Source organism: Eschrichtius robustus, chromosome 19 (assembly GCF_028021215.1).
Source record: "Eschrichtius robustus isolate mEscRob2 chromosome 19, mEscRob2.pri, whole genome shotgun sequence".
Classification (NCBI taxonomy): domain Eukaryota; kingdom Metazoa; phylum Chordata; class Mammalia; order Artiodactyla; family Eschrichtiidae; genus Eschrichtius; species Eschrichtius robustus.
This window is the reverse complement of record NC_090842.1, coordinates 34,645,259-34,668,619: the sequence shown is the minus strand read 5'-3', so window position 1 is coordinate 34,668,619 and position 23,361 is coordinate 34,645,259. Positions and strand designations below refer to the sequence as shown.

General features: G+C 41.7%; 1 protein-coding gene across 7 annotated transcripts in view; it reads left to right on the top strand.

Annotated features, from left to right (window-relative positions):
- The first annotated feature begins 370 nt into the window (after positions 1-370).
- HEATR3 (HEAT repeat containing 3) overlaps positions 371-23,361 on the top strand; it is a 35,381-nt gene continuing 12,390 nt past the window's right edge. For 3 of the 7 annotated variants that reach the window (XM_068528156.1, XM_068528157.1, XM_068528159.1), the window contains exons 1-12: positions 372-672; positions 816-988; positions 2,886-2,973; positions 3,619-3,671; positions 4,887-4,994; positions 7,217-7,326; positions 9,595-9,735; positions 11,251-11,528; positions 16,110-16,200; positions 16,307-16,464; positions 17,492-17,574; positions 18,994-19,130. In XM_068528156.1, coding sequence (XP_068384257.1) covers positions 538-672; positions 816-988; positions 2,886-2,973; positions 3,619-3,671; positions 4,887-4,994; positions 7,217-7,326; positions 9,595-9,735; positions 11,251-11,528; positions 16,110-16,200; positions 16,307-16,464; positions 17,492-17,574; positions 18,994-19,130 — 1,555 coding nt within the window. In that variant the 5' untranslated portion in view covers positions 372-537. Of the gene's footprint in view, positions 673-815; positions 989-2,885; positions 2,974-3,618; positions 3,672-4,881; positions 4,995-7,216; positions 7,327-9,594; positions 9,736-11,250; positions 11,529-16,109; positions 16,201-16,306; positions 16,465-17,491; positions 17,575-18,993; positions 19,131-23,361 lie in introns of those variants that run through there. The other 4 variants (XM_068528154.1, XM_068528155.1, XM_068528158.1 and 1 more) reach the window with 4 other exon arrangements.

Sequence of the window (23,361 nt, the reverse complement as noted above, 5' to 3'; positions counted from 1 at the left end):
CAGGAGCTGTGCTAGGCACAAAATAAAATCGTGGTTAATATTTTTTGAGCACGTACTACATACATCAGGCTTGGAGTTAGGCGCTTTACATAATATTTTTTTAAGCCTCACAATAACCTGACCTGGCAAGTTAGGTATCCTTAATCGCATTTGATTATTATGGAAATAAAGGTTTGGCAAGTTCAGTAACTTGATAAACGTCACTAGCTGGCGGGAGACGGAGTCGGTTCTAACCTTCAAATCCAGCCTTCCCCTTCCTGAGAAAACCCATAAGACACGCCCCTCCGCAAGGTCTGGGCCCGCCCAACCTCCCCTCTACGCCTGCGCTCTCCCCGCGTTGGCCACCACCACCCCCCTCCGCCGCCGACACGACACGCGCACGCGCATTGCTTCCCCATGTGGGCTCGGGCCGTCATCAGGCCCAGCTGAACAGTAGTGGGTAGATCCCTAGACTGCAAGACCTTGCTGCCAGCTGAGCAGACTCCACCGTCTTGCTGTTGCCCTCCTCTCTCGGTCTTCCCGCCAGCGCAGTTCACCATGGGCAAGAGCCGGACGAAACGCTTCAAGAGACCTCAGTTCTCCCCTACGGGCGACTGTCAGGCCGAGGCGGCGGCGGCGAACGGGACTGACCCAGAGGAGGACGACGGGCCAGCGGCGGAGCTGCTAGAAAAAGTGAGGCGAGGGCTCGCCGGGCCGCGCGGGGAGGGGCGGGGGGAAGGCCTCGCGCGGAGCCCCCCAGCAACGCCACGCGCCCCTGCCTCCGCGCCCCCGCGCGTGCGCTCTGCTCTCTCTTTGACACTTGCTCTTTCCCGCAGCTCCAGCACCCGAGCGCCGAGGTCCGCGAGTGCGCCTGCGCGGGGCTGGCCCGGCTGGTGCAGCAGAGGCCGGCGCTGCCGGGCCTGGCTCGCCGGGACGCCGTGCGACGCCTCGGGCCGCTGTTGCTCGACCCCAGTCTGGCGGTGAGGGAGACGGCGGCTGGCGCACTGAGGTGAGCAGGGAATGGGGTCCGGGGTGGTGCCTCGGATCCGGGCCCACGGCGTCCATCTGGCACCTCCTGTGTGCCACGCACCGTAGCTAATCGGTTTCATCCTCAGTGCACTTGTCTGCGGCAGCTCGGGAGGGCCAGGAACTGCAGAGGCTCTCCTGTTTGCAGAGGGGGGATTTGAGCTCAGGCTTCAGACTCCGGAGGACCCCATGAGCCCCGGACTACACGCATTGCTGCTTCACCTGCAGTAGCCACCTGTCAAACGTCCTCTCGTCAAGGCCTAGCGCACGTTGTACCCTTTCCAGGGAGCCTTCATGGAGTCCTGAGGTTCAGTGAACTCTTCCAGTATATATGCCAGGTGTTCTAGGTGCGGTAGATTTTGAGCAGGCAGGACATTGAGCAAGACAGCCAAGATCCCTGCCTTCACAGAACCCGTGTTGTTGCGGAGACAGACAGGAAACCAGTAAACAGGTGAAACATAACATTAGATCGTAAGTGGTGGTATGGAGAAACCCAAGAGGATGATGAGTTGGGGGTGGGAAGTTACTTTAAATTGGGTGATCTTTAGATGACATTTGTGAACTCTAGCCTCCTGGCTCTGCAGGCTAGAGCCAGGCGTGGACAAACAAGGGAAAGAGCATTCCTGACAGAGGGAACAGCAACAGCAGAGGGCTTGGCATGGTTAAAGAATGGGAAGGGTATGTGGCCGAATAGAGTGGAGGGCGGGCATTGTCAGAGTTGAGGCTGGAGAGATGGATAAGGATCCAGTGGTGTAGAGCTAAAGGACCTATTCTAAGCAGGAGTGACTGGTCTAATTTACCTTTTCAAAAGGCCACTCTGGTAGCTGTGAAGAGAATGGACTGTAGGGGGGGCAAGAGTAAAGTTAATATTCGTAGTTTTCATAGCTCTGTCTTTATTTATTCTGTTTCATTCATTGATTTAGCAAGTATATATTGAGTGCCTGCTGTGCAACAGACAGTGGGCTAGGTCGTGGGCATGTGGCAGTGGACAAGACACATAATTTCTGTCCTTAATGGATCTTACAGTATTGAGGGAGGCAGGCATTATGAAACTAATCACACAAGTGTGTAATTACAGCCAATGATATTTACAGAAGATGCTATGAGAAGGTATACCTAGGGGTTCAGGGAAGAAAACCCTAAGGGCGTGATGTTTGAGGTGAGATCTGGGGGATGAGTGGGGATTAACCACTTGATGGAGGAAACAGTGTGTGGAAAGCCCTACCATTCCCCCGAAGCATACACACACTGAGAGCTCCTGGAAGGTGGTGAGGCGGCTTCCGGTTTCTCTTCATATCCTGAGTGCCTAGCACAGTGCTGTGCACTCAGAGGGCAAACAGTGTCTTTCCAATCAAAATTAAATTTAGTCAGGATTGCTTCAAGGGAATGTCTTTCTCAATAGCCTCACCCTTCCTACCCTGGAAGTCTTGATTCCAAGAAAAGTTCCCTTCATATAAGATCAGGCAGGCGACTTCCCTGGCGGTCCAGTGGTTAGGACTCCGTGCTCTCTCTGCGGAGGGTGTGGGTTCAATCCCTGGTCGGGGAACTAAAATCTCACAAGCCAGGCTGTGTGGCCAAAAAAAAAAGATCAGGCCATGACTGATTCACATTAAATAGGAGAAGTCTTCCCTCTCCCTGTGTATCGTCTCAGTCCTGAAAACTAAGCTGTTACAAGACAGAGACATCTGTTTACTTCACGCAGAGCAAGGATTAGCATAGGTGGAGATCTGTGGATTGGCTGTGCAGCATCTTACAGGAATCATAAGCGATTTCTTCCGGGAAACCTTAAGTATGGGTAGAAATAGAGATAAACTTGAGCGCTTAATATGTTTTGTGACATGTGGTCTGAAAGTAAAACCTGTTTTAAACTTCTTGTGTAGAAATCTCAGTGCTTGTGGCGGTTTCGAAGTTTGTGATGACATGGTGACCAAGGATATCATGACTCCGCTGGTCGCACTGCTGAAAGAGGTATGCCGCTTTCCCAGGTCGCTGTTAGTATACACAGTCAGACGGTTTGGGGTTTTGTTTTGCCTTTTTTTTTTTTAATAAGTTTATTTATTTATTTTTGGCTGCGTTGGGTCTTTGTTGCTGCGCACGGGCTTTCTCTAGTTGCGGTGAGCCGGGGCTACTCTTCGTAGCGGTGCCTGGGCTTCTCATTGCTGTGGCTTCTCTTGTTGCGGACCATGGGCTCTAGGTGCGAGGGCTCAGTAGTTGTGGCTCGTGGGCTCTAGAGTGCAGGCTCAGTAGTTGTGGTGCACGGGCTTAGTTGCTCCACGGCATGTGGGATCTTCCCGGACCAGGGATCGAACCCCTGTCCCCTGCATTGGCAAGCGGATTCTTAACCACTGTGCCACCAAGGAAGTCCCTGTTTTGCCTTTTAAGTACTTTGGTGTTAGTTATTTTGTCTTCCCTCAAAACATCCTATAGGAATTGTATTTCTTTCCTGGAAACACTGATCTCATCATGGATACGAGTCTCTAGTTTGTCCCCACTACCTTTATTTATCTGCTTGTTAGAAAAGACCTTCCTAAAACTATAGACTGACTCCTTTAGACTTTAAATTTCATACGATGAAAATAATTGGTATTTATTGGTTGCTTATTTATGTGCTAGGTGCTGTCTTGTGTATTATTTCACTTAATCCTCGGAGCAGTCCTGTTTGGCAGGTATTGTTATTCCTGTTTTACATATGAGGAAGCTGAAGCACAGATATTAGGAATTTGCTGAGAAGACTAGATTATGTTCTCAGATTTAATATCATGCCACCTTTATTGCATGATGTAGTTCAGGGATTAAGGAGCTCTTCCTCCGCCCTGCCTCTGGTCCACTATTCTGTATTGATGGGTAATTTTCACTTGAGGCCATATAAAGAATATCCAGTTTTGATGAGAGGTGTCAGTCTTGTTCCCTTTAGAACAGTGATTCTACTAGGGATGATGTGCCCTGCAGGGGACATTTAGCAATGTCTGGAGTCATTTTTGATTGTCACGGCTTTGGAGTAGGGGTTGCTACTGGCATCTAGTGGGAGAGGCCAAGGATGCTGCTGAACATCCTACATTGCGCATGACAGTCACATGCACCACAGCAAAGAATCATCCCATCCAAATGTCAGTAGTGCTGAGATTAAGAAGCCTGCTTTAGAGGGTGCCGTGGATTGTAGGAGAGGGGCAGAACTGCAGAGTGGTTCAGAGCACCCACTTCGGAGCCAGGATGCCTGGATCTGAATCCCACTTCACTAGATACTAAGCTACACCTTCAGCAAGCTCTCTGTACCTCTGTTTCCTATTTGTAGCAGGAGATTAGGGATAAGAGTTCATCTGCTTCATAGGTTTGTGGTGAGGATTAAATGACTTAACAGACATGAAGTGCTTAGAATAGTGCCTTGCACATAGAAGGTACGGTATAGATGTTAGCTCTTATTATGTGTTACTTTTCTTTGCCTTATATACTATCTTTACCACGTTAGATAAAATATTTTGTATTGATTTTACATTTTCACTTAAAATGTGAAATGCTTTTTATCCAGTTTGTACAGTGACTTGTGAACCTTTCTTGTCTGTATTTCTTGCCAGAAGGGCGCAGGGTTACAGGAACTGTACTGTTTATGAGAATTTGATGGGCTTGTTAACCACTATCATTTTTTTTTTTAATTTTTATTGGAGTATAGTTGATTTACAATGTTGTGTTGATTTCAGGTGTACAGCAAAGTGAATCAGTTGTACATATACATGTAGCCACTCTTTTTTTTTTCTTTAGATTCTTTTCCCATATAGGCAACCACTATCATTTTTGATGTTTACTTTTTGTGATTCTTCACTGTCTTTCTGTTTAATTATTCTTTTGAACAAAGTTGCTAATCATGGTGTTTGGTTTCAGTGTAGTACTGGACTGGATTCAAATGAGATGTCTCCACAGGAAAAAAAAGATCAGAACAGAAATTCTATTGAAAACATAGCCAATGAGGCGGTAAACGTGCTGTGGAATATATGGTAAGATGCTTTCCAAACGCAGCCTCCTGCTTCAGTGCTACTCAGGCTGCTGCTCCCTCTGTTAAACTGCAGAGGAATCTCTTTTCTCTTTGGTAGGTGTGTAAATCTGTGATGTTAGTGCTCGGTCGGAGGTCTCATCAAGTGACCTAAGATCAACTGTCCTTCCCAAGCCGTTTTCCTCATAGCATCACAATGTCCTTTTTTGCTTTACAGCTCTTCTCTCCAGTCATTGCTGCTGACAAAAATAAGAGGAATCATGGACGTTAGTACCCACTGCACCTCCTTCCTCCCCCACTACCCGTGTACCTTAAGCAGCAGTTGTCTTAAAGCCAGCCAGGCTCCAGTGCAGTAGATGCTTTGACCTGGCATCTGGAATGAGACAGGGACCACAGACCTCAGTGGGTGCTTTACTCCTCTGCCGTGGCAGGTGCCATTTGACAGGGAAGTAGATGCCTGAGAAGAGCTCCTTTGGTCCCAGTAGGAAGAAGGCCATGCTCCATTCCATCATTGTAACAGTGGCCCGGGGCGGGGGAGGGTGGGAGTAGGGGTGGGGGTGGGTGGACTTGCTTTCAGGAATGGAGATGGCTGGAAACACAACCTGCATTTTTTTCTACGCCATTTTATTGTCTTACATTTCTAGCCAGATTCTAGCAAAAATGTGTCATTTCCTTATTTTCAGTCAGCAGCGATGATTATTTCTGACCTAAAGCACAGGTACTTCATAGAATACAAGGTTAAGTTGGATCCTGGAAAGCTGCCTACACAGCAATCCAAACTTGCCTATGATTTCTTTCTTTTTTTTTTTTTTTTTAGTTTTTATTTTTATTTTTTAATGTTTATTGGGGTATAGTTGATTTACAATGTTGTGTTAGTTTCAGGTGTACAGCGAAGTGAATCTGTTATACATATACGTATATCCACTCTTTTTTAGATTCTTTTCCCATATAGGCTATTACAGAGTTATTGAATAGAGTTCCTTGTGCTCTACACTAGGTCCTTATTAGTTATCTATTTTACATATAGTAGTGTGTATATGTCAGTCCCAATCCTCCAATTTATCCGTCCCCCCCCATGATTTCATTTTAAACTAGTGGATGCATTCCACCAGGAAAACTGGAGAGATCAGATCTGAGGAAATGGCATTCAAGCAAGCTAGTGGGTGCTGTTTTTCAGATAACTTTAATATATAAATTGTTGAACTCAGAAATTTAAAAGAAGTTTTCTTTGAAAAGTGCCTGAAAAAGTGGTCTCCACAGTGATCTCTCTTTCCTGAGTGCCTATTATCTTAACACATTTATGCTTTATTTTCCTGACTATACCTGACTTTACTATGGGCTTCTTGAGGGGAGGTTCGTAGCAGTGTTGCAGTAACTAGATGGATGGATGGATGGATGGATAGATGGATACACAAACAGAAAATAGTTTATCTTTAGACAGCAAGATTGAATTTAATCATTTAGTCAGCTCTGTTAGCTGTTAGTCTGTCATGTGTATATATGGTATGTCTGGAGGAATATTCTTCTCTGGAACCAGGGATAAAATTATTATAATTAGCTCTGTTTACCCTGTATTTAGCATATATGTTAATTAATAACATTGATAACATTAATTCTGATTCTTTTATTAAAAAGTGTAATTTCAAAAATATTTATTATAACAATTTCTCTGTTGCAGACTGCAAATTCTGTTAAAATTATAACAGTCTAGATGGAATGAATAAAATTTTAATTTTACTTTCTTTTAAATTTGTACTTTTTGTGTGATAAGTATAGAGACCTTTTATCCTTACTTTAATTTATCATTACTGTGATATAGTGGAAAGACAAGTAAGCTGGACCCAAAGACTCACCAGTAACAAAGTGTGTGATCTTTGGACAGATCACTTCACCTCTTGGGGTCTGAGTTTCCTTATTCGCAAAATGAGGCATTGAAGTAAATGATTTCTAAGCTCTCTTCCATCTTTAACCTCCTGTAAGGAAATTGGCATGCGGGTAAAGAGATTGGCTAAAAGATCCTACTGTGATGGAAATAAAAATACAGATAGCCAGTTGTGTTCACAGTGACTATGAATGGGCATTGGTTTCTTCATCTATAAAAATGGTGGTTGGTTGACTACAGCTCTTTGGTTCTTTTACAAAGCCTAATTATTTTTTCATGAATTTCTGTGGTTGATAATGTTAAAATGTGAATAGTAAAACTTTTTTTTCCCCCCTTCAATTTAGTGAATGCAGTAGTAGAGCAGTATCTATATTCAACAAAGAAGGGTGTTTGGAGATTGTATTAAAGTATTTAAGTAGGTTCTCCACCAATGTTGACCTGGCTATTTCAGTAGGTAAGTGAAGAAAAAGTTATGTGTGGCCTTATTCAAAATTTTTTATTCAGACATAGCATGTTTATTTCTACAGGAGTGATTTTTTTTCCTCATTGTATGTAAATGCCTAGCTGAGTTCTATTCTGAATCTTTTAAAGTCTGTGATTAATGCTCTACTTATGTAGTTTTCCTGCTCTTGACTCTGAGAGGGAGGAAAGTAATTATGTGAGCATATGTGGTTTCTAGTATACTACCATTCTTAGAAGGCTTTATTAATTCTTGAAGCTTTCATCTCCCATTTACTGAGAAACAGTAACCCACAGCTACCAGGCCTTTGAGCCAAAGTTAATTGGAATGTAGACTTATTTAAATGGCTTGTACCACTGTCTCATACTTCCAGAAGAATACTTTTGATAACCTGTGCTTTTTTTGAGAGAGGAAAATAAGTGATTGGTATTTCACACAGGCCTGCTTGCCTTCCAGACAGGGAAAGCAAAGTCTGGCAGCTTCAGCTGCCTTGGCTCCCTCGCCTTCTGTACATGGGGTTAGAGAACCACCGGGGGCCCTTACTCAGCAGGGGGAGGAGACAGAAACCAGAGGGTGGGCGGCTCAGCAGAACTCTGGGGGCAAGTGGAGAAATAATGGGTGAAAAGCATTTTTTTCTACCCATCATAATATAGGCATCTGGCTGTTCTTTTATTTAACCGTGTATTTCTCCTGGCAAGGACAAGTTTATTCCCCTTACTGGAGTGTATTCCCCTTACCAGTGTTTCTCTTGGCTCTAGTGGAAACAGAACAGAAAAGGAAAAAATAATAGTGGAATAAATACCACTGGGAAAAATTTTTAAATCAGTTTCTCAAAATGGAATCTTTGGCAAAGGGGAGATTTGTGAGTAAATGAGAATTTTAAAAACAGTCGAACTAGGAAATTGGTAGGTGACTTATAGTCTCAGAGGACAGTCTTTAATTATAATAAAAGAATTTCAGGAAAGTTCATAGCTTTTAAAAGAGAAACTTCACTTCTGTTTTGGGGCCTTAAGTTTTGTAGATTTGGTTATTTATTTACTTTTTTTCCTAAAGAACTCTTTTAAAGAACTTGAAAAAAATGGATCAGAATAAAGTTATTTTGCATTGTATAGCAGTGTGTTCCTTGGCATTTAGCTAGGTTCATGATTTTTTAATCAAATGTGAAATTACTTTTGAAAATCAAGCACGGCTTACATATAGTAAAGTGAAATTCTGAGATTCCATACTATGTATTAATATAGCTTTCTTTGAGCTTGTGTTGTCTTAGCAATCACAACTTATCTTGTTTTTTTGCTAAAGTGAATTTAATTAGTCTCTTAATGAAAAAAATACTACATTGGGATATATGTATATGTACATATATGCATATATATGGATTTATATATAAATGTATTTTGGAAACCAAAATAGAGCACAACAATAGCATGTATTTTGACTACTAATTTGGATGGGAACGATCTGCTTTGGAAGTTTTAGACCTGGAAAGAAATGGATTTGTATGGTCTACAGTATCTCAAACAAAACAGATTTGGGCTGGCTTCCTCATTTGTGCTTCCTTCCTCATTTGCGCTTCAGTCAGACCTTTCATGCAATCCCAACTGTTTTTATACTTTCAGTTAATTGTTTCTAATTTACAAGTTGTAATCCATTGTCTTGTTCTAATGCCAGAGAGCAGTTAAGTGCTAAATAAATCATATGTCTATTAATATTTTACCCATCTCTTAATTTGCTCATATTTTTATATAAAATACTTTTTTCCTTAAATATGTTTCACCAGAAATAACTCGTAATTTTTAAGGTCGTGCTGAATTTCAAAGAAGCCAGAGTGTTCCCAAACCTAGGGCTTGTCTTTGACAGCAGAACTACCCTGAGAGTGTTGTCAGTGCACTGGTGGTTGGTCCGCAGGCTGTTTGCTACTGGTCTGTGATGAGTACAGAAATAGGGGCTAAACCTTTATAAATGTTTATAGTAATTCCACATTGTCACGGCGGTTAAGAGGCTTTTAAATTATATTTTATAAAAGTATAGTTTTATAAAGGATTAGAAATGAAGAAAAAAGGAAAAAAGGTCTTTTATACCTCTGATAGTTTGGGAATCCTCATTTGCATGTACCGTGTTTGAGGGAAAGTGTGTATCTCCTACAAAAGCTACCTGTGTCCAAAGAACTTGTAAAGATGCAGATGTTTTTTGATGAGTTATTTTGGTTTAAATTATCCTAGCAGAATTCATTTTTTTCTAAATATTTGATGTTTGTCTTTATAGCATATTGTTTGCAGACGGTGACCGAAGATAACCCAGAGCTACTGAAATCTTTCAGTGCCCCAGCATTGCATGTGCTGGAATCAGCAATGCTTTCTCCTGTCAGTTCCATGGAATATATTCTATTAAAGACATTGGTGGCAGGTAAAGTTTAGCCATATGTGATAGTGTGCTTTTTTAGTAACTTGTAGTAGGTAGAGATGGGGGACAAAGTTATTCCCCCATTTCACCACATCAGGGCTTTCTGTGCTTAGTCTGTTCTGAAAATTTTAATATTTTAGTGGAGACCCTTAATTCAAGCAGTTCTGCATAGTTTCAAAGCCTTCTAAGATTAAATTTGTTTTTAGTTTAATAAACTACTGTTATCTGATATAGAAATGCTGTTGTCAGGACCCCCTCTTATTTATGAACCAGTGAGTTCAGAAGTTGACTGTAGTGCAGGCATCTGAGACATGACCATTCACTTTCCTATAAGATCTTCACCCGCAATGCATCTCCCCAGAGTTTCTAAATACAGAAAGAAGAAATAATCTGATGACATGCCAAGTAGTAGGTAACTTATTATATATTTTCCTCTTGCCCTTTGGTCTTCCAGGGGTAATTTATCTTGAGAGGTGGTTTTTTTCCCCTAAACTGATAAAATACACATAACATAAAATTTAACATCTTAACCATTTTTAAGTGTACAGTTAAGCAGTGTACATTTGCATTGTTGTATAACCAATCTCCAGAACACTTTTCATCTTGCAAAACGGAAACTCTGTACACATTAAACAACTCCATTTCCCTCTCCCCTCAGCCCCCAGCAACTGCTATTCTCCTTTCTGTCTCTATGGATTTGACTACTCTAGTGCCTCAAATAGGTGGAATCATACAGTATTTTTCTTTTTGTGACTGGCTTATTTCGCTTAGTGTAATGTCCTCAGGGTTCATCCATGTTATAGCATGTGTCAGAATTTCCTTCCTTTTTAAGGCTGAATAATATTCCACTGTATGTATATATGACGTTTTGTTTATCCATTCATCTGTGGATGGACACTTGGCTTGCTTCCACCTTTTTGTTATTGAATAATGCTGCTATGAATATGGTTCTACAGATGTCCGTCTGAGTCCTTGCTTTCAATTCTTTTTGAATATATATACCCAGGAATGATTTTTATTGTAACCGTCACATTTTTTTTTTTTTTTAATTAGTCTAACTACTTAGTGGTAGCTGTTCTAGTTTCATAAGCAAAAAACCAAGAACCTGCTCTCCGGTTGTCCGTGAGACCTTCAAATTTTAGTGCATTCCATTCCACTCTTGGAATATAAGAAGCTGCTTAGGAGAGCAGCTCAGGTTAAGATGAAAGAAAGCCAGGCAACTCAGTTTGTCGTGGTAAAAGAAACTTGATCGGTGTTCTGTTGATCTGTTGCTCTCTGGTGTATCAGAGCAAGGCATTGTGTGCCAAGAAAAGGAGACGATTGTGAAGGACTGCTGTAATAAAGGGAGCTGCCTCTGTGCAAAGCTTTTTGACATTTAATAAAAACTGAACAAAGGCAGTGGGATCGGGATTTTTTGAAATTACACCTGAGCTTAAAGAACCACTCTCATGGAAACTGTATTTAATCAAAGATTTCACAGTCGATTTCTTTGTCCTTATGCTCATTTTTTTTTCACAGGCACAATTTGGAATCTAAAGGACATTATTCCATCCAAGAGTCAGGCAGAAATCATAAATGCCATACTAAAGATCTTATCTGAAGTTCTGGAAATGGATGCTGGTGAAACGGTTATTCAAATGAAGGAGACCGAAACTCAAAGGATAAAAACTGCTGCACAGACTGAGGACACATTACAGAATGTTAATGGTGATGATTTGATTGAGGATGATGAAATGGAAGAAATTCCTCACAGAAGGAAAGTCAGAAGGAAAACTTTCATTTCAGATTTACTTCCAGTAAGTCGGATTGATGCTTTCAGACCTGGATTAATACAGCTATTTTCTTTCAATAGGTATCCTAAGCTTTGTAGGAAAATGTTACAGCAAAGTTAATTATAAAGTGAATTTCAGTTAAAAAAAAAAAGTCATGTTTTCCCATTAACTCATAACTCAGAAATCTCCCAAAGGAGAAAAAAAAATGTCCTAAGACAAAACTTTTATATAGAGAAGGTTTGAAAGATGGGGTAGACCAGTACTTTTGCAGCACTTCAGAAACATGTGGTCATCTCCCACTTCAGTTACACATTCTCTCCCAGACTGTCTTCAAACTAAAGGAATTTTTACTTTGCTTGAATTGTCCCTTGCATTCATGTCTCTTTTATTTTAGTGTTTAGCCTTACCAAAGTAGCAAGCCAAACTTTCATTTACCTCCTACTGCCGAGCAGAGGAGGTTGGATGATTATGAAAATTAATGATGGTTTGTAGTTTTTGCAGACTGGTTTATAGTTTTTGTTTGTTTGTTTGTTTTGTTTTTTTATAAATTTATTTATTTATTTATTTATTTTTGGTTGTGTTGGGTCTTCGTTGCTGCATGCAGGCTTTCTCTAGTTGCGGCGAGCAGGAGCTACTCTTTGTTGCGGTGCGCGGGCTTCTCATTGCAGTGGCTTCTCTTGTGGAGCACAAGCTCTAGGCACGCGGGCTTCAGTAGTTGTGGCACGTGGGCTCAGTAGTTGTGGCTCGTGGGCTCTAGAGCGCAGGCTCAGTAGATGTGGCACACAGGCTTCATTGCTCCATGGCATGTGGGATCTTCCCGGACCAGGGCTCGAACCTGTGTCCCCTGCATTGGCAGGCAGGTTCTTAACCACTGTGCCACCAGGGAAGTCCCTGGTTTATAGTTTTTGATTGTGGCTTATTTGTGCTAGTGGGCGTGATGTTGGGGTGAGGAGGAGCAGTCTTGGGTGCAAGGAACATTTCAACTGAGCCAGTCAGCAGCGATGGAGCCATACTTTGGGAAAACATTTTTCCCAAGGAGGAGAACAGGTCGTCAGGAAGACAAGGAGGATGGTGAGTTGGGCTTTATTCATCTAGGTGCACATTTTCTGTGCTTACTCTGTGTGCCAGGCCCTGTGCCAGATGCTGCTGATAGAAAGATGATTAAGGCATATTTCCTGTCTTCAGGGACCTTTTCCATCTTGAGAGGATAGACATGTAAGTATAATTTATTATAATGCCTGTGCTAAGAACAGTGATAGGGCTGTGCACAGACTTCTGAGGGAGTCGTATCTATAGAGTAAGCACACCTGACTCAGCCCTGATGGAAGCAGAAAGGAAGACGCTCTCAGAAAAGGCTTTGTGGACAGAACACCTGAGCTGTCTTAAAGGATGGCGTAAGAAACAGCATGGTGAAAGCGGGTTAGTGTTGTTTGAGGGGCCTGGAGGCAGGAAGACCAGACAGGAGGCTGCTGAAGTCATTCGGAAGAAAGACAATGAAGCCTGAACTGGAAGAACCCTAGTAATGTCCTGTCACCCTTTCTACCATCTTACTCGTGGCCCGTCCTGATTCGTGTACAATGAACTGAAACTGAGAAGTATCTTAAGTCAATGTCTTAGAGTTTTGATAGATTTATTTTTAAAGAATTCTTAGTGGGCATAAACTCATCAGTATACCACTGTCCCACGTCCTATGAAGTCTTGTAAAGCTGAATTGGTGGTGTTTCAAAGCAGTCAAATGTTGTAGTTAAGAACTACTTTCTCACTACAAATAACTCAATTTCGTTTCTTTTTATGGCTGATTAATATTCCATTGTATATATGTGCCACAGTCCCCATGAATAGCTGTTAGGTGCAAAGCATTGTGTTAAGTGCTGGGGTGAATATGAAATGAAAAGGCCATCCTGCCCTTGAGTTGCTTGCAAATCGTAAAGCGGCTTAAAAATCATATCACCCCCTTTTGGTGCAAGAGGCGTGTATTTGAACCCCAAATTTACTCCTTGTCTCACTTGTGCATCTGAGTCAGAGTGGGTAGAATTTAAAATCAGTAAAGCAAGATAGACAAAGGCATAGCTATGAGCCTTGTCATTCCAAAGGGTGTTTCTAGAACCCCAGCAGCATCCCCTCAGGTACCACATGGAGGTGAGTTACAGATCTGGGATCCACTTGTGGAACATCAGCTATAACAGGTCAGGGTTTGGAGGCTCTTCTGCAGGTGTTGCATCGTGCTGACCAGGTCACTTTATCCTGCAGGATGCACATATACTATGTTTCCCCACCCCGAATTCCCATCAGAGCAGAAGTGGAAATTCCAGTTGGGCTGTCAGGGGACTCTGAAAGACCGGACATCTCTGGCTGGGAGAACAGCACTCCTGCAGGGTTTCCCCATCTCCAGCCTTGCTCTCAGGGGCCCTACAGGGAATGAGTGAGTGGGGATTGAGATCCACATCCACCAGGATGAAGTGCCACTGTTTAAAAGTATCGATATTTAACTGTTATTTAGAGATTCACTTTCCCAAGTACTACTTAGAAATAGAATTTTGGTGCTTAGAAAATGCAGTGTTTTCTCTTCACAAAAGCTTGCGTTTTAAAGCCTATCACCATAGCTGAGTAGACTGGATGATTAACATGCTGATCATGCAGGCGGTGTTTAAGTGCCAGTAGGGTGCTAAGCATCATGCTGCCGTGTGCCAGGAATACAGATTTACAGCCAGGCAGCTCTGGTCTTCCACACTGCCCAGTGGCTTGTGCAGGGATCCTTTAGAATCAAAACCCTTAATTGCATCATTTAACTTAAGAAGGTATAAGCACACATCTGTAAAGAGAGAGCTGACCCAAGTTGTGGCTGTAACATGCAGAAGTAGAACACTCCCTACCCACCTTCCACAGTTAGCAATTGTCAAATCACAGTCTGTTTTCTTTCATCTATTTCCCTACCCACTCTCCCCTCTCAACTACTGAATATTTTGAAGCAAATCTCAGCTGTCATAACATTTCCTCTAGATTGGTTCTTTATGTCAATTGATAACAATAAGAAGCAGGGAAATGTTCTGAGCAGGAAAGTCAGGTAAAGAAGTGGAACTTAGTTTCAGAGTTCTTCTAAGCCAGATCTTCGTAGGTGTTAAGTGGATGAGAGCCCAGCAGAGGCATGTCTTATGTAGCTTTGAGTCGCCTCCAAGAAATGTTTAGTTGAATATCATACACGCACGAAGTGAGTAGGAATAAATTTTAGATACATTCTTTTATTTTTAATTAATTAATTAATTTTATTTTTGGCTGCGTCGGGTCTTAGTTGTGGCACGTGGGATCTTTCATTGCGGCGCACAGGCTCCAGAGCACGTGAGCTCTGTGGTTGTGGCCCGTGGGCTCAGTAGTTGCAGCATGCGGGCTTAGTTGCCCCACGGCATGTGGGATCTTAGTTCCCTGACCAGGGATCGAACCCGCATCCCCTGCATTGGAAGGTGGATTCTTAACCACTGGACAACCAGGGAAGTCCCTAGATACATTCTTGCCAGCAATAAAATGAATATAAACATAGGGATTCCTAAGCTACATCTATTAATTAGCTATCTGCTTTTTTTTTTTTTAAGAATGTGGTTCAAAATTACAGTTAAATCGTTGCACAAGAAGTTGCTGGAGGATTAAAAATGAGTACAACATTCTGGAAAAGGAGAACAGGAATATGTCACAAGATCTACAGATGTGTTTTTAACCTTTGATCCAGTAAATCTGAGGAAATAAGATAACCAAGTAATCTGAAATATTCTATGCTAGCGGAATGCTTAATAAATTATAATACATTCATTTAATGGAATATTTTACAGCCTTTGAAAAGACAATTAGGAAACTTTTGAAACTGGGAAACATTCAGGCAACAAAATATACATTACTTTTAGCTTATGCACTGTTTTGGAGTGAAGCTGTTTCACTTTTCATAGGTGACTTGAGAATTAAGGTCATATAAATTTATACAACCCATTTTGAGAATGTTAATTGATAAGTTAGGTTCATGTTATTTATTTCCAGAAGAAAAAGTCCCCCTCTTTCTTCAGTCTTTAAGAAATGTTTTATTGCAGTCTTCAAAGAAAGCCAGAAAGCAGCAAGCCTATCTGCTCCTTAGCCAAGCTCTGTTGGTCATATAAGGGCCTGTTAGTAATTCTGGTTAATGAAGTCTTTTCCAAGAAAATGTGTAAGCGTCTAAAAGCAGGTTTGTTGTGTGTAAGTGCCTGGTGTCCAAAATGAACTCTTGTTTTAATCTTAGTATGCTGAGCTACTTCTTAACACATTAGATTAAGTTTCAGGGTGAATTTAGTTCAGAATTCCTGAATATTTTTCTGTTCTCTCCAGCTAACTAAGCAACACTTAGAAAGTAACCGTGCAGATAGATGGAAACCCGGTGAACAGGGGCACGCTGCACAGTGCCAAGAGGAATCATAATGCCTGTTTGTCCTTCCAGCACTTTATGACTTTTCTTCTATTTACCCACCCCCACCCGCGTCCTCTATTCCAAGTGCAAATATCATTTAGTAGGCTTTAACTAAGGAGAGTCACATGAAAATATTTTTCCACACATTTGAGAGTTGGTCGTTTGCTTTTTTTTTTTTTAAGCCCACCGACAAGGAGCTGAGAGAGACCATAGCGTTGCTGACAGCTCAGCAGACTGCTCTGGAAATCATTGTCAACATGTGCTGCAGTGAAGGTTTGTGACCAGTTCCCATTTAGATCTCCTCCCCTGGACTGGGAGGGCAGCTTCCATGAGGATTATCTTAAATAGTCCAGTTCTGTGTGATCTGCACTCTTCCCAGATCCCACCGACGATGAATGGGAAGAGCTTTCCAGCAGTGATGAAAGCGACGCGTTTATGGAGAATTCCCTGAGTGAATGCGGTGGGCAGCTGCTGTCTCCCCTCTGCCTCTCCCATGAGGTTCATGCCGCTCTCACCAACTACCTCATCCCAAAGAAGGTAATCTGTTTTCAGTCTAGGCTCATTCTAGAGCACAGGGAAGGCTTAAGAAAGCTGTTCCGGGGCTTCCCTGGTGGCGCCGCAGTTAAGAATCCGCCTGCCAATGCAGGGGACACGGGTTCTAGCCCTGGTCCGGGAAGATCCCACATGCCGCGGAGCAGCTAAGCCTGTGCGCCGCAACTACTGAGGCTGCGCTCTAGAGCCTGCGTGCCACAACTACTGAAGCCCACGCGCCACAACTACTGAAGCCCACATGCCTAGAGCCCGTGCTCTGCAACAAGAGAAGCCACCGCAGTGAGAAGCCCGCGCACCGCAATGAAGAGTAGCCCCCGCTCGCCGCAACTAGAGAAAGCCCGCGCACAGCAACAAACACCCAATACAGGGGCTTCCCTGGTGGCGCAGTGGTTGAGAAAATGCCTGCCAATGCAGGGGACACGGGTTCGAGCCCTGGTCTGGGAAGATCCCACATGCCGCGGAGCAACTGGGCCCGTTAGCCACAATAACTGAGCCTGCGCGTCTGGATCCTGTGCTCCGCAACAAGAGAGGCCGCGATAGTGAGAGGCCCACGCACCATGATGAAGAGTGGCCGCCACTTGCTGCAATTAGAGAAAGCCCTCGCACAGAAACGAAGACCCAACACAGCCATAAATAAATAAATAAATAAATAAATAATTTTTTTAAAAAAGACATTTACAGTAGTACTACTTAAAAAAAAAAAAGACCCAATACAGCCAAAAATAATAAATAAATAACTAAATTATTTTAAAAATTTTAAAAAATTTAAAAAAAAAGAAAGCTGTTCCTTCTGTGTGCAAAAGAAGTACACTAATACTGCCAGGTGTGGGTAATTGGTAAGATCTGGGAAACAAAACAACGAACAGCACTGGAAGTGGGCTGTTGAGAATTCCTGAGTACATCTTTATCAAGCCTGACCATCTCACTTAGAAGTCACATGTTGGGATTTTATAAAGGAATCGTGTAAAAACCCTACTCTTTAACCTTTGCCTTACTTCTTTTTTAAATTTAGATTTTTGAGAAAACTGCCTTTCCAAACAGCATTGCAGTTGACGTGTGTTCTAGGAACCCCAGTTGGAAACCTTTGATTAGAAAGTAAGAACTTTTCTATTTTCAAAACCACTTGTCATTATGTTATTGTATGAAATGATGGACCATTAAATGGAAGATGCCGACCTCCCCTCAAGAGCTCTCCCGCTGTGTCCTGTGTATGTTCCCTGGAGAAGTGTGCGCATATGTGCACTAAGACAGGAGAGTGCACGTAGCAATGTGGTTCACAGTTGCCCCAACTTGGAAACAACCTCAATGTCCATCAGTGGCAGAATGGATAAATAAATGCTGACATAATCATACAGTAGAATACATACAGCTGAGCTACTTCTTAACACATTAGATTAACACATACAGCAATAAAAAATCTGAACTAGAACACTGACACTAAACTGTTTCATTTAGGGATGCATACATAGGTGGTAAACCTGTAAAGAAAAGCAAGGAAATGTCTGCTATGAAAGTCTGGAGAGTGGTGACCTTTGGGGTCAAGGAGGTGGGGCGTGATAGGGGAGGGATAGGTGGGCCGGGAGGGCGCTAGCAGAGTTTCTTTTCTTTTTTTTAATTGAAGTATAGTTGATTTACAGTGTTGTGTTAGTTTCAGGTGTACAGCAAAGTGATTCAGATATATATGTATTCTTTTTCAGATTCTTTTCCCTTATAGGTTATTACCCTATAGTTCTCTGTGCTATACAGTAGGTCCTTGTTGCTTATCTATTTTATATATAGTAGTATGTGTACGTTAATCCCAAACTCCTGATTTATCCCTCCCCCCCTTTCCCCTTTGGCAACCATTAGTTTGTTTTCTATGTCTGTGGGTCTATTTCTGTTTTGTAAATAAGTTCATTTGTATCTTTTTTTTTTTTTTTTAGTTTCCACCTATAAGCGATATCATATGATATTTGTCTTTTTCTGGCTTAGTTCACTTAGTATGATAATCTCTAGGTTCATCCATGTTACTGCAAGTGGCATTATTTCATTCTTTTTTATGTCTGAGTAATATTCCATTGTATAAATATGCCACATCTTTATCCATTCATCTGTCGTTGGACGTTTAGGTTGCTTCCATGTCCTGTAAATAGTGCTAGCATTGTTTATTTCCTACCTAGATGCACAGGTGTTTGCTTTGTAAACCGTTAAACTTTGTATATTCGTTGAGCGCTTTACGTATGTCGTATTTCACAATTAAAAATAATTTTAAAGATGCTGCCATGCATAGACATTTTTCTCAAGCAGATTCCATGTGACTCATAAATGAGCTGTGCCTCAGAGGCCTTGAGTGCTCAGGCAGTTTGATCTGGTAGGATTAACAGTTCACTTTAAGAATCCTTGCTCACTGCCCTAGACCTCCTTCTGCTTACAGATGGTCCCTGTCAGAATGTGACACTTAGTTTCAAAGTCAATGCTGAATTCTGCTGGGTTACTGTGAGAGGAACAGACAGCATTCTCTCTCTTCCTTTGCAGAATGAGCACTATACAATGCAGAGCCCTCGTGTGTCTCCAGAGCCTTGTCTCCCTCCTGGATGTGGACCATCTGGGAGGACCTGCAGCCCTTCAGACACTTGCACAGCATCTGTCACAACTGCTTTTTTCTCAGCCAGGTAAATATTTAGGCCTTATTGTGAAAAATGACTGGGATGGAGCAGAATTTTGAAGGGCCAGGAACTTGGAGTTTGTAATTATACACTGTCTCTCATCCAACCTGCAGAAACCTTTCCCAGACACTAGCAGTCATATATTTATAGTTGCCGGTGGTATAGAGTCAAAACAAAGTATGCAAGCAGGCCTCTGGGGTATATTTTTCTTTTTCATTAAAATTGCTTGCATCCAGTTATGTCAGTACAATTAAGGCTGCATCACAAATATAAATATTAGGGTTCATTAAGATATTTGGGTAATTCTCTGTTCTTTAGTTTTCTTCTTAAATATAAAACCATTTGATTTACATTTGATTGGGTGCTACAGATGTGTATGACAGAGTTCACAAGGTTTGAGAGCACATAAAGTGGAAAGCCTCCCTCCTTTTTCTCACACTACCCAGTTCCTCTCCCAGAATTGGTCACTGTGACCAGTTTCTTGTGTATTCTTCCAGAGAGAGTCTCGATACAAAAGTATGTATGTGTATTTTAAGGCAAATGATAGACTACCATACACACAATTCTATACCTTGCTTTTTTTCTAACACATATCTTTCTTCAAATACCTTTGCATGGTATAAGCTGAATCTCTAAGTTACAGGTATCTGATATGGATTAATTTCATTTGTGCACAGAAACCTAGAGAGATACTGTACATTAGTTAGTTAGGTGTTCTTTTTTTCTTTTTTTTTTTTAATTTTTACTGGAGTATAGTTGATTTACAGTGTTGTGTTAGTTTCTGCTGTACAGAAAAGTGAATCAGTTATACATATATCCACTCTTTTTTAGATTGTTTTCCCATGTAGGTCATTACAGAGTATTGAGAAGAGTTCCCTGTGCTATACAGTAGGAAAGATCACAGGAAAACCATAACAAGCTGAGCCTTAGAGAAATAATGGAAAGTTTCTGAATTGTGAGAAAGTATAATTAAACACTTAGATTTTTAATAAATTCCAATTTCCTAGCTATTGTAGACATAACCTTTTTATCAGAATGAAATTTTTGATACAGGATAATTGCTTATATTTATACTATTCTAGTATAGTCTTTACAAATATTTGGGATTTATAAAATAGTGTAACCCTATGAGCTCTACAAGGATAATGTGAACTGTTATTGAAGAATTTGGTGGGGAGAATGGGGCTAAATTTCTCTTTTTTGTGTTACCATGTTTGAAAGTTAAATGTGTGAGGATCGTACAGCTGTATTGTATTTAACTTGTTTTAGTTTTGATGCTGAAATATAGTTCTGAATACTTATAAAATTTGTGATACATACCTACATAGATTTGTGGCTGACATCAGAGATAAAATGAGCGAGTTTTTAGTAGAATCTGGTCCTTGTGTTCAAAACACCAACATCTTTGTCTCCTTCATTTAAAATATTGATCTTCAAAACAGAAGAAATTTTTAGCAATGTATTATTTGCAGATTGGGTCAGTTTGTCATTTGTTCCATTACATGGGTTCTAAAATCATTTAGGATTCCCTTCTACCCTAGATTTTGGGAAGCAGAAAGCTCTTTTTCATTACAGTTAGAATGGTAGTAGCACCCATTCTGGGATATGTTTTTTATTCCATACCAGAACATTGACAATCAGTCTGCAGAATTCACCTAAATATAATTTGCTGCTTGATTACTTGTGGGTTGACTGTTCACCTACATTTAGGTGTGCTACAAATTCTTAGATACTGTACAAAGTTGTTACGGGGAAAGACATTTTGAATCACCTCTTTTGTTTAACTTCTTTTGACATTTACTTAATTTCTTTTGACAATACCACATGTCTTGACCTTTTACTGAGAATTTCTCAGAAAGGCAGAGTTGTTTGAACTTCCTTCCCTAATTTGGATAAATGACCAGAAATGTGAATTAAATAAAATCATCCAAATTTAGGGAAAATATGAATTTCACATAATGTAAAACAGTAGTGTAGTTTAGATTAGGGTTTTGAATCTAAGGTAATTGTTATTTTCCTAAGAATAGAGGATAGAAAAAAAATTGGTTCTGAGATGTGTTCTAGTTTGTATCAAGTTCTTCATAACATGGTTTAATAGTTTTATGTGCAGCTGACAGATTTCCAGGACTACACTTACAGCTTTAATCAAATATAAGTTACTTTTCAGAGCCAGTATGGTGACTTTTGGAAGTTTAATAGTAACAATTTTATACCAATTTTTGAGGGCCTCTTAGGTACTAGGTTTTATGAGCTAGGCATTTATTACTCCACCTGCCTGATGAGGACGCTGAGATTTAGAGGTTTAGGAACTTTTTTCAGGGGGGTTCCTTCTTTTAACAACTATTTATTTATTGACTTACTTTATGCCTTGCACTGTTCTAGGTCCAAGGTATACAGGCATAAACAAGATAGGCAAGGCCGCCATGCTCATGGAGCTTGCATTTTCATATAAATAAAGGTTTAAGGTCATTTTAGCTAGGAAGGAAAAACATAAAAGCAGAATGGTATGAGGTGTCGCACTAGTTAGTATGGAAAGGCCCCTTTGAGGAGCTAACACTTGGGCTGAGACCAAAATGAGAGGTCACATAATGTCAAAGGCTGGATTCTGTCCCTGGTCTGTCTGATCCTAAAGTATCCTAGTATCTGTTCTGTGATACTTACAGGAATTCCCTACCTCTGTGCATAACATATATCTGAAAATGAGAGAGCTGAAAGATAAAACAAGCCTTGATTCCAGTCTTTGCAGAAGCTGCCTTGCTCTCATGCAGCCCAAAAAGGGGCATCAGAATCTTTATTTGGCCAAGGACACCATAGAGGAGAAAGACAAAGTGTCTACTGCTATATAACAAATCACCCCCAAACTTGGTGGCTTAAAATAGCAGTAATCATGTGCTATTTCTCATGGTTTCTATGGGTCAGGGATTTAGAAAGGGTCCAGTGGAGATGGTTTTCTCTACCCCATGATGTCCAGGCCAGTGTTTCTCAACTGGCAGCAGTTTTTGCCCCCGAGGACTTTTGTCAGTGTCTGGAGACATTTTTTGTTGTTATCATTTGGGGGTTGCTGCTGGTATCTAGAGGGTAGAGGCCAGAGATGTTGTTAAATATCCTAGTGCACAGGGGACTCCACATGCACCACAAAGAATTATCTGGTCCAAAATGTCCATAGTGCTGAAGTTGAGAAACCCTAGCCTAGGGCCTCTGCTGGAAGACTGGGAGCCAGAATCATCTGAGGCCTATTCACTCACATGTCTGGTAGTTGGTTTGGGGCTGTCAGCCAGAACACCCACCTCTGACCTCTTCGTGTGACCTGGGCTTCCATAATATGGTGGCTGGGTTCCAAGGGCGAGAGTTGAGAGAGAGGAGAGAGCAAAGGCATGTGAGTCAGGCGGAAGTCATGCCTTTTACCACTTAGCCTGTCACTTTCACATGTTGTCCTGGTTGAAGAAGCCACAGAGTCCCACCCAGGTTCAAGGGGAGGGGAAGTAGACTCCACAGTCTTTATGGGAAGTGGCAAGGTTCTGCAAGATCATGCAGAACTGGAAATACTGTTGTGGCTATTTTTTTAAATTTTAAATCAATTTATTGGGTTTTTTTAAAAAAATAAATTTATTTATTTATTTGTTTTTTTATTTTTGGCTGTGTTGGGTCTTCGCTGCTGCACGCGGGCTTTCTGTAGTCGCGGCGAGTGGGGGCTACTCTTCGTTGCGGTGCGCAGGCTTCTCATTGCAGTGGCTTCTCTTGTTGCGGAGCATGGGCTCAGGGCACGCGGGCTTCAGTAGTTGTGGCTCGCAGGCTCTAGAGCGCAGGCTCAGTAGTTGTGGCGCATGAGCGTAGTTGCTCCGTGGCATGTGGGATCTTCCTGGACCAGGGCTCGAACCCGTGTCCCCTGCGTTGGCAGGTGGATTCTTAACTACTGCGCCACCAAGGAAGCCCTGTTGTGGCTATTTTTGGAAAATATAACCTATCACACCACATCAGTCGCTTTCCCTTCCCACCAAAGGGGTTAGGGAGCCAGCTCACCTAGGCGGTCCTCACCCTTCTACATGGCTGTGTTAGCATAATTGTTTATTGCTGTTGTTCTGTTTATCCTTTGTGGGAGGAAGGGACAATAAGAAAAGAGTAAAAATGAGCAAGAGTGGGAAGGGGAAGTTGGGTCAGTAAAAATCAGAGGAGCCACTGAAAACCAGAGGCATAGTGGCCTGGCCCTGCACAAGCAACACTTCTTGGCTGGGCAGTG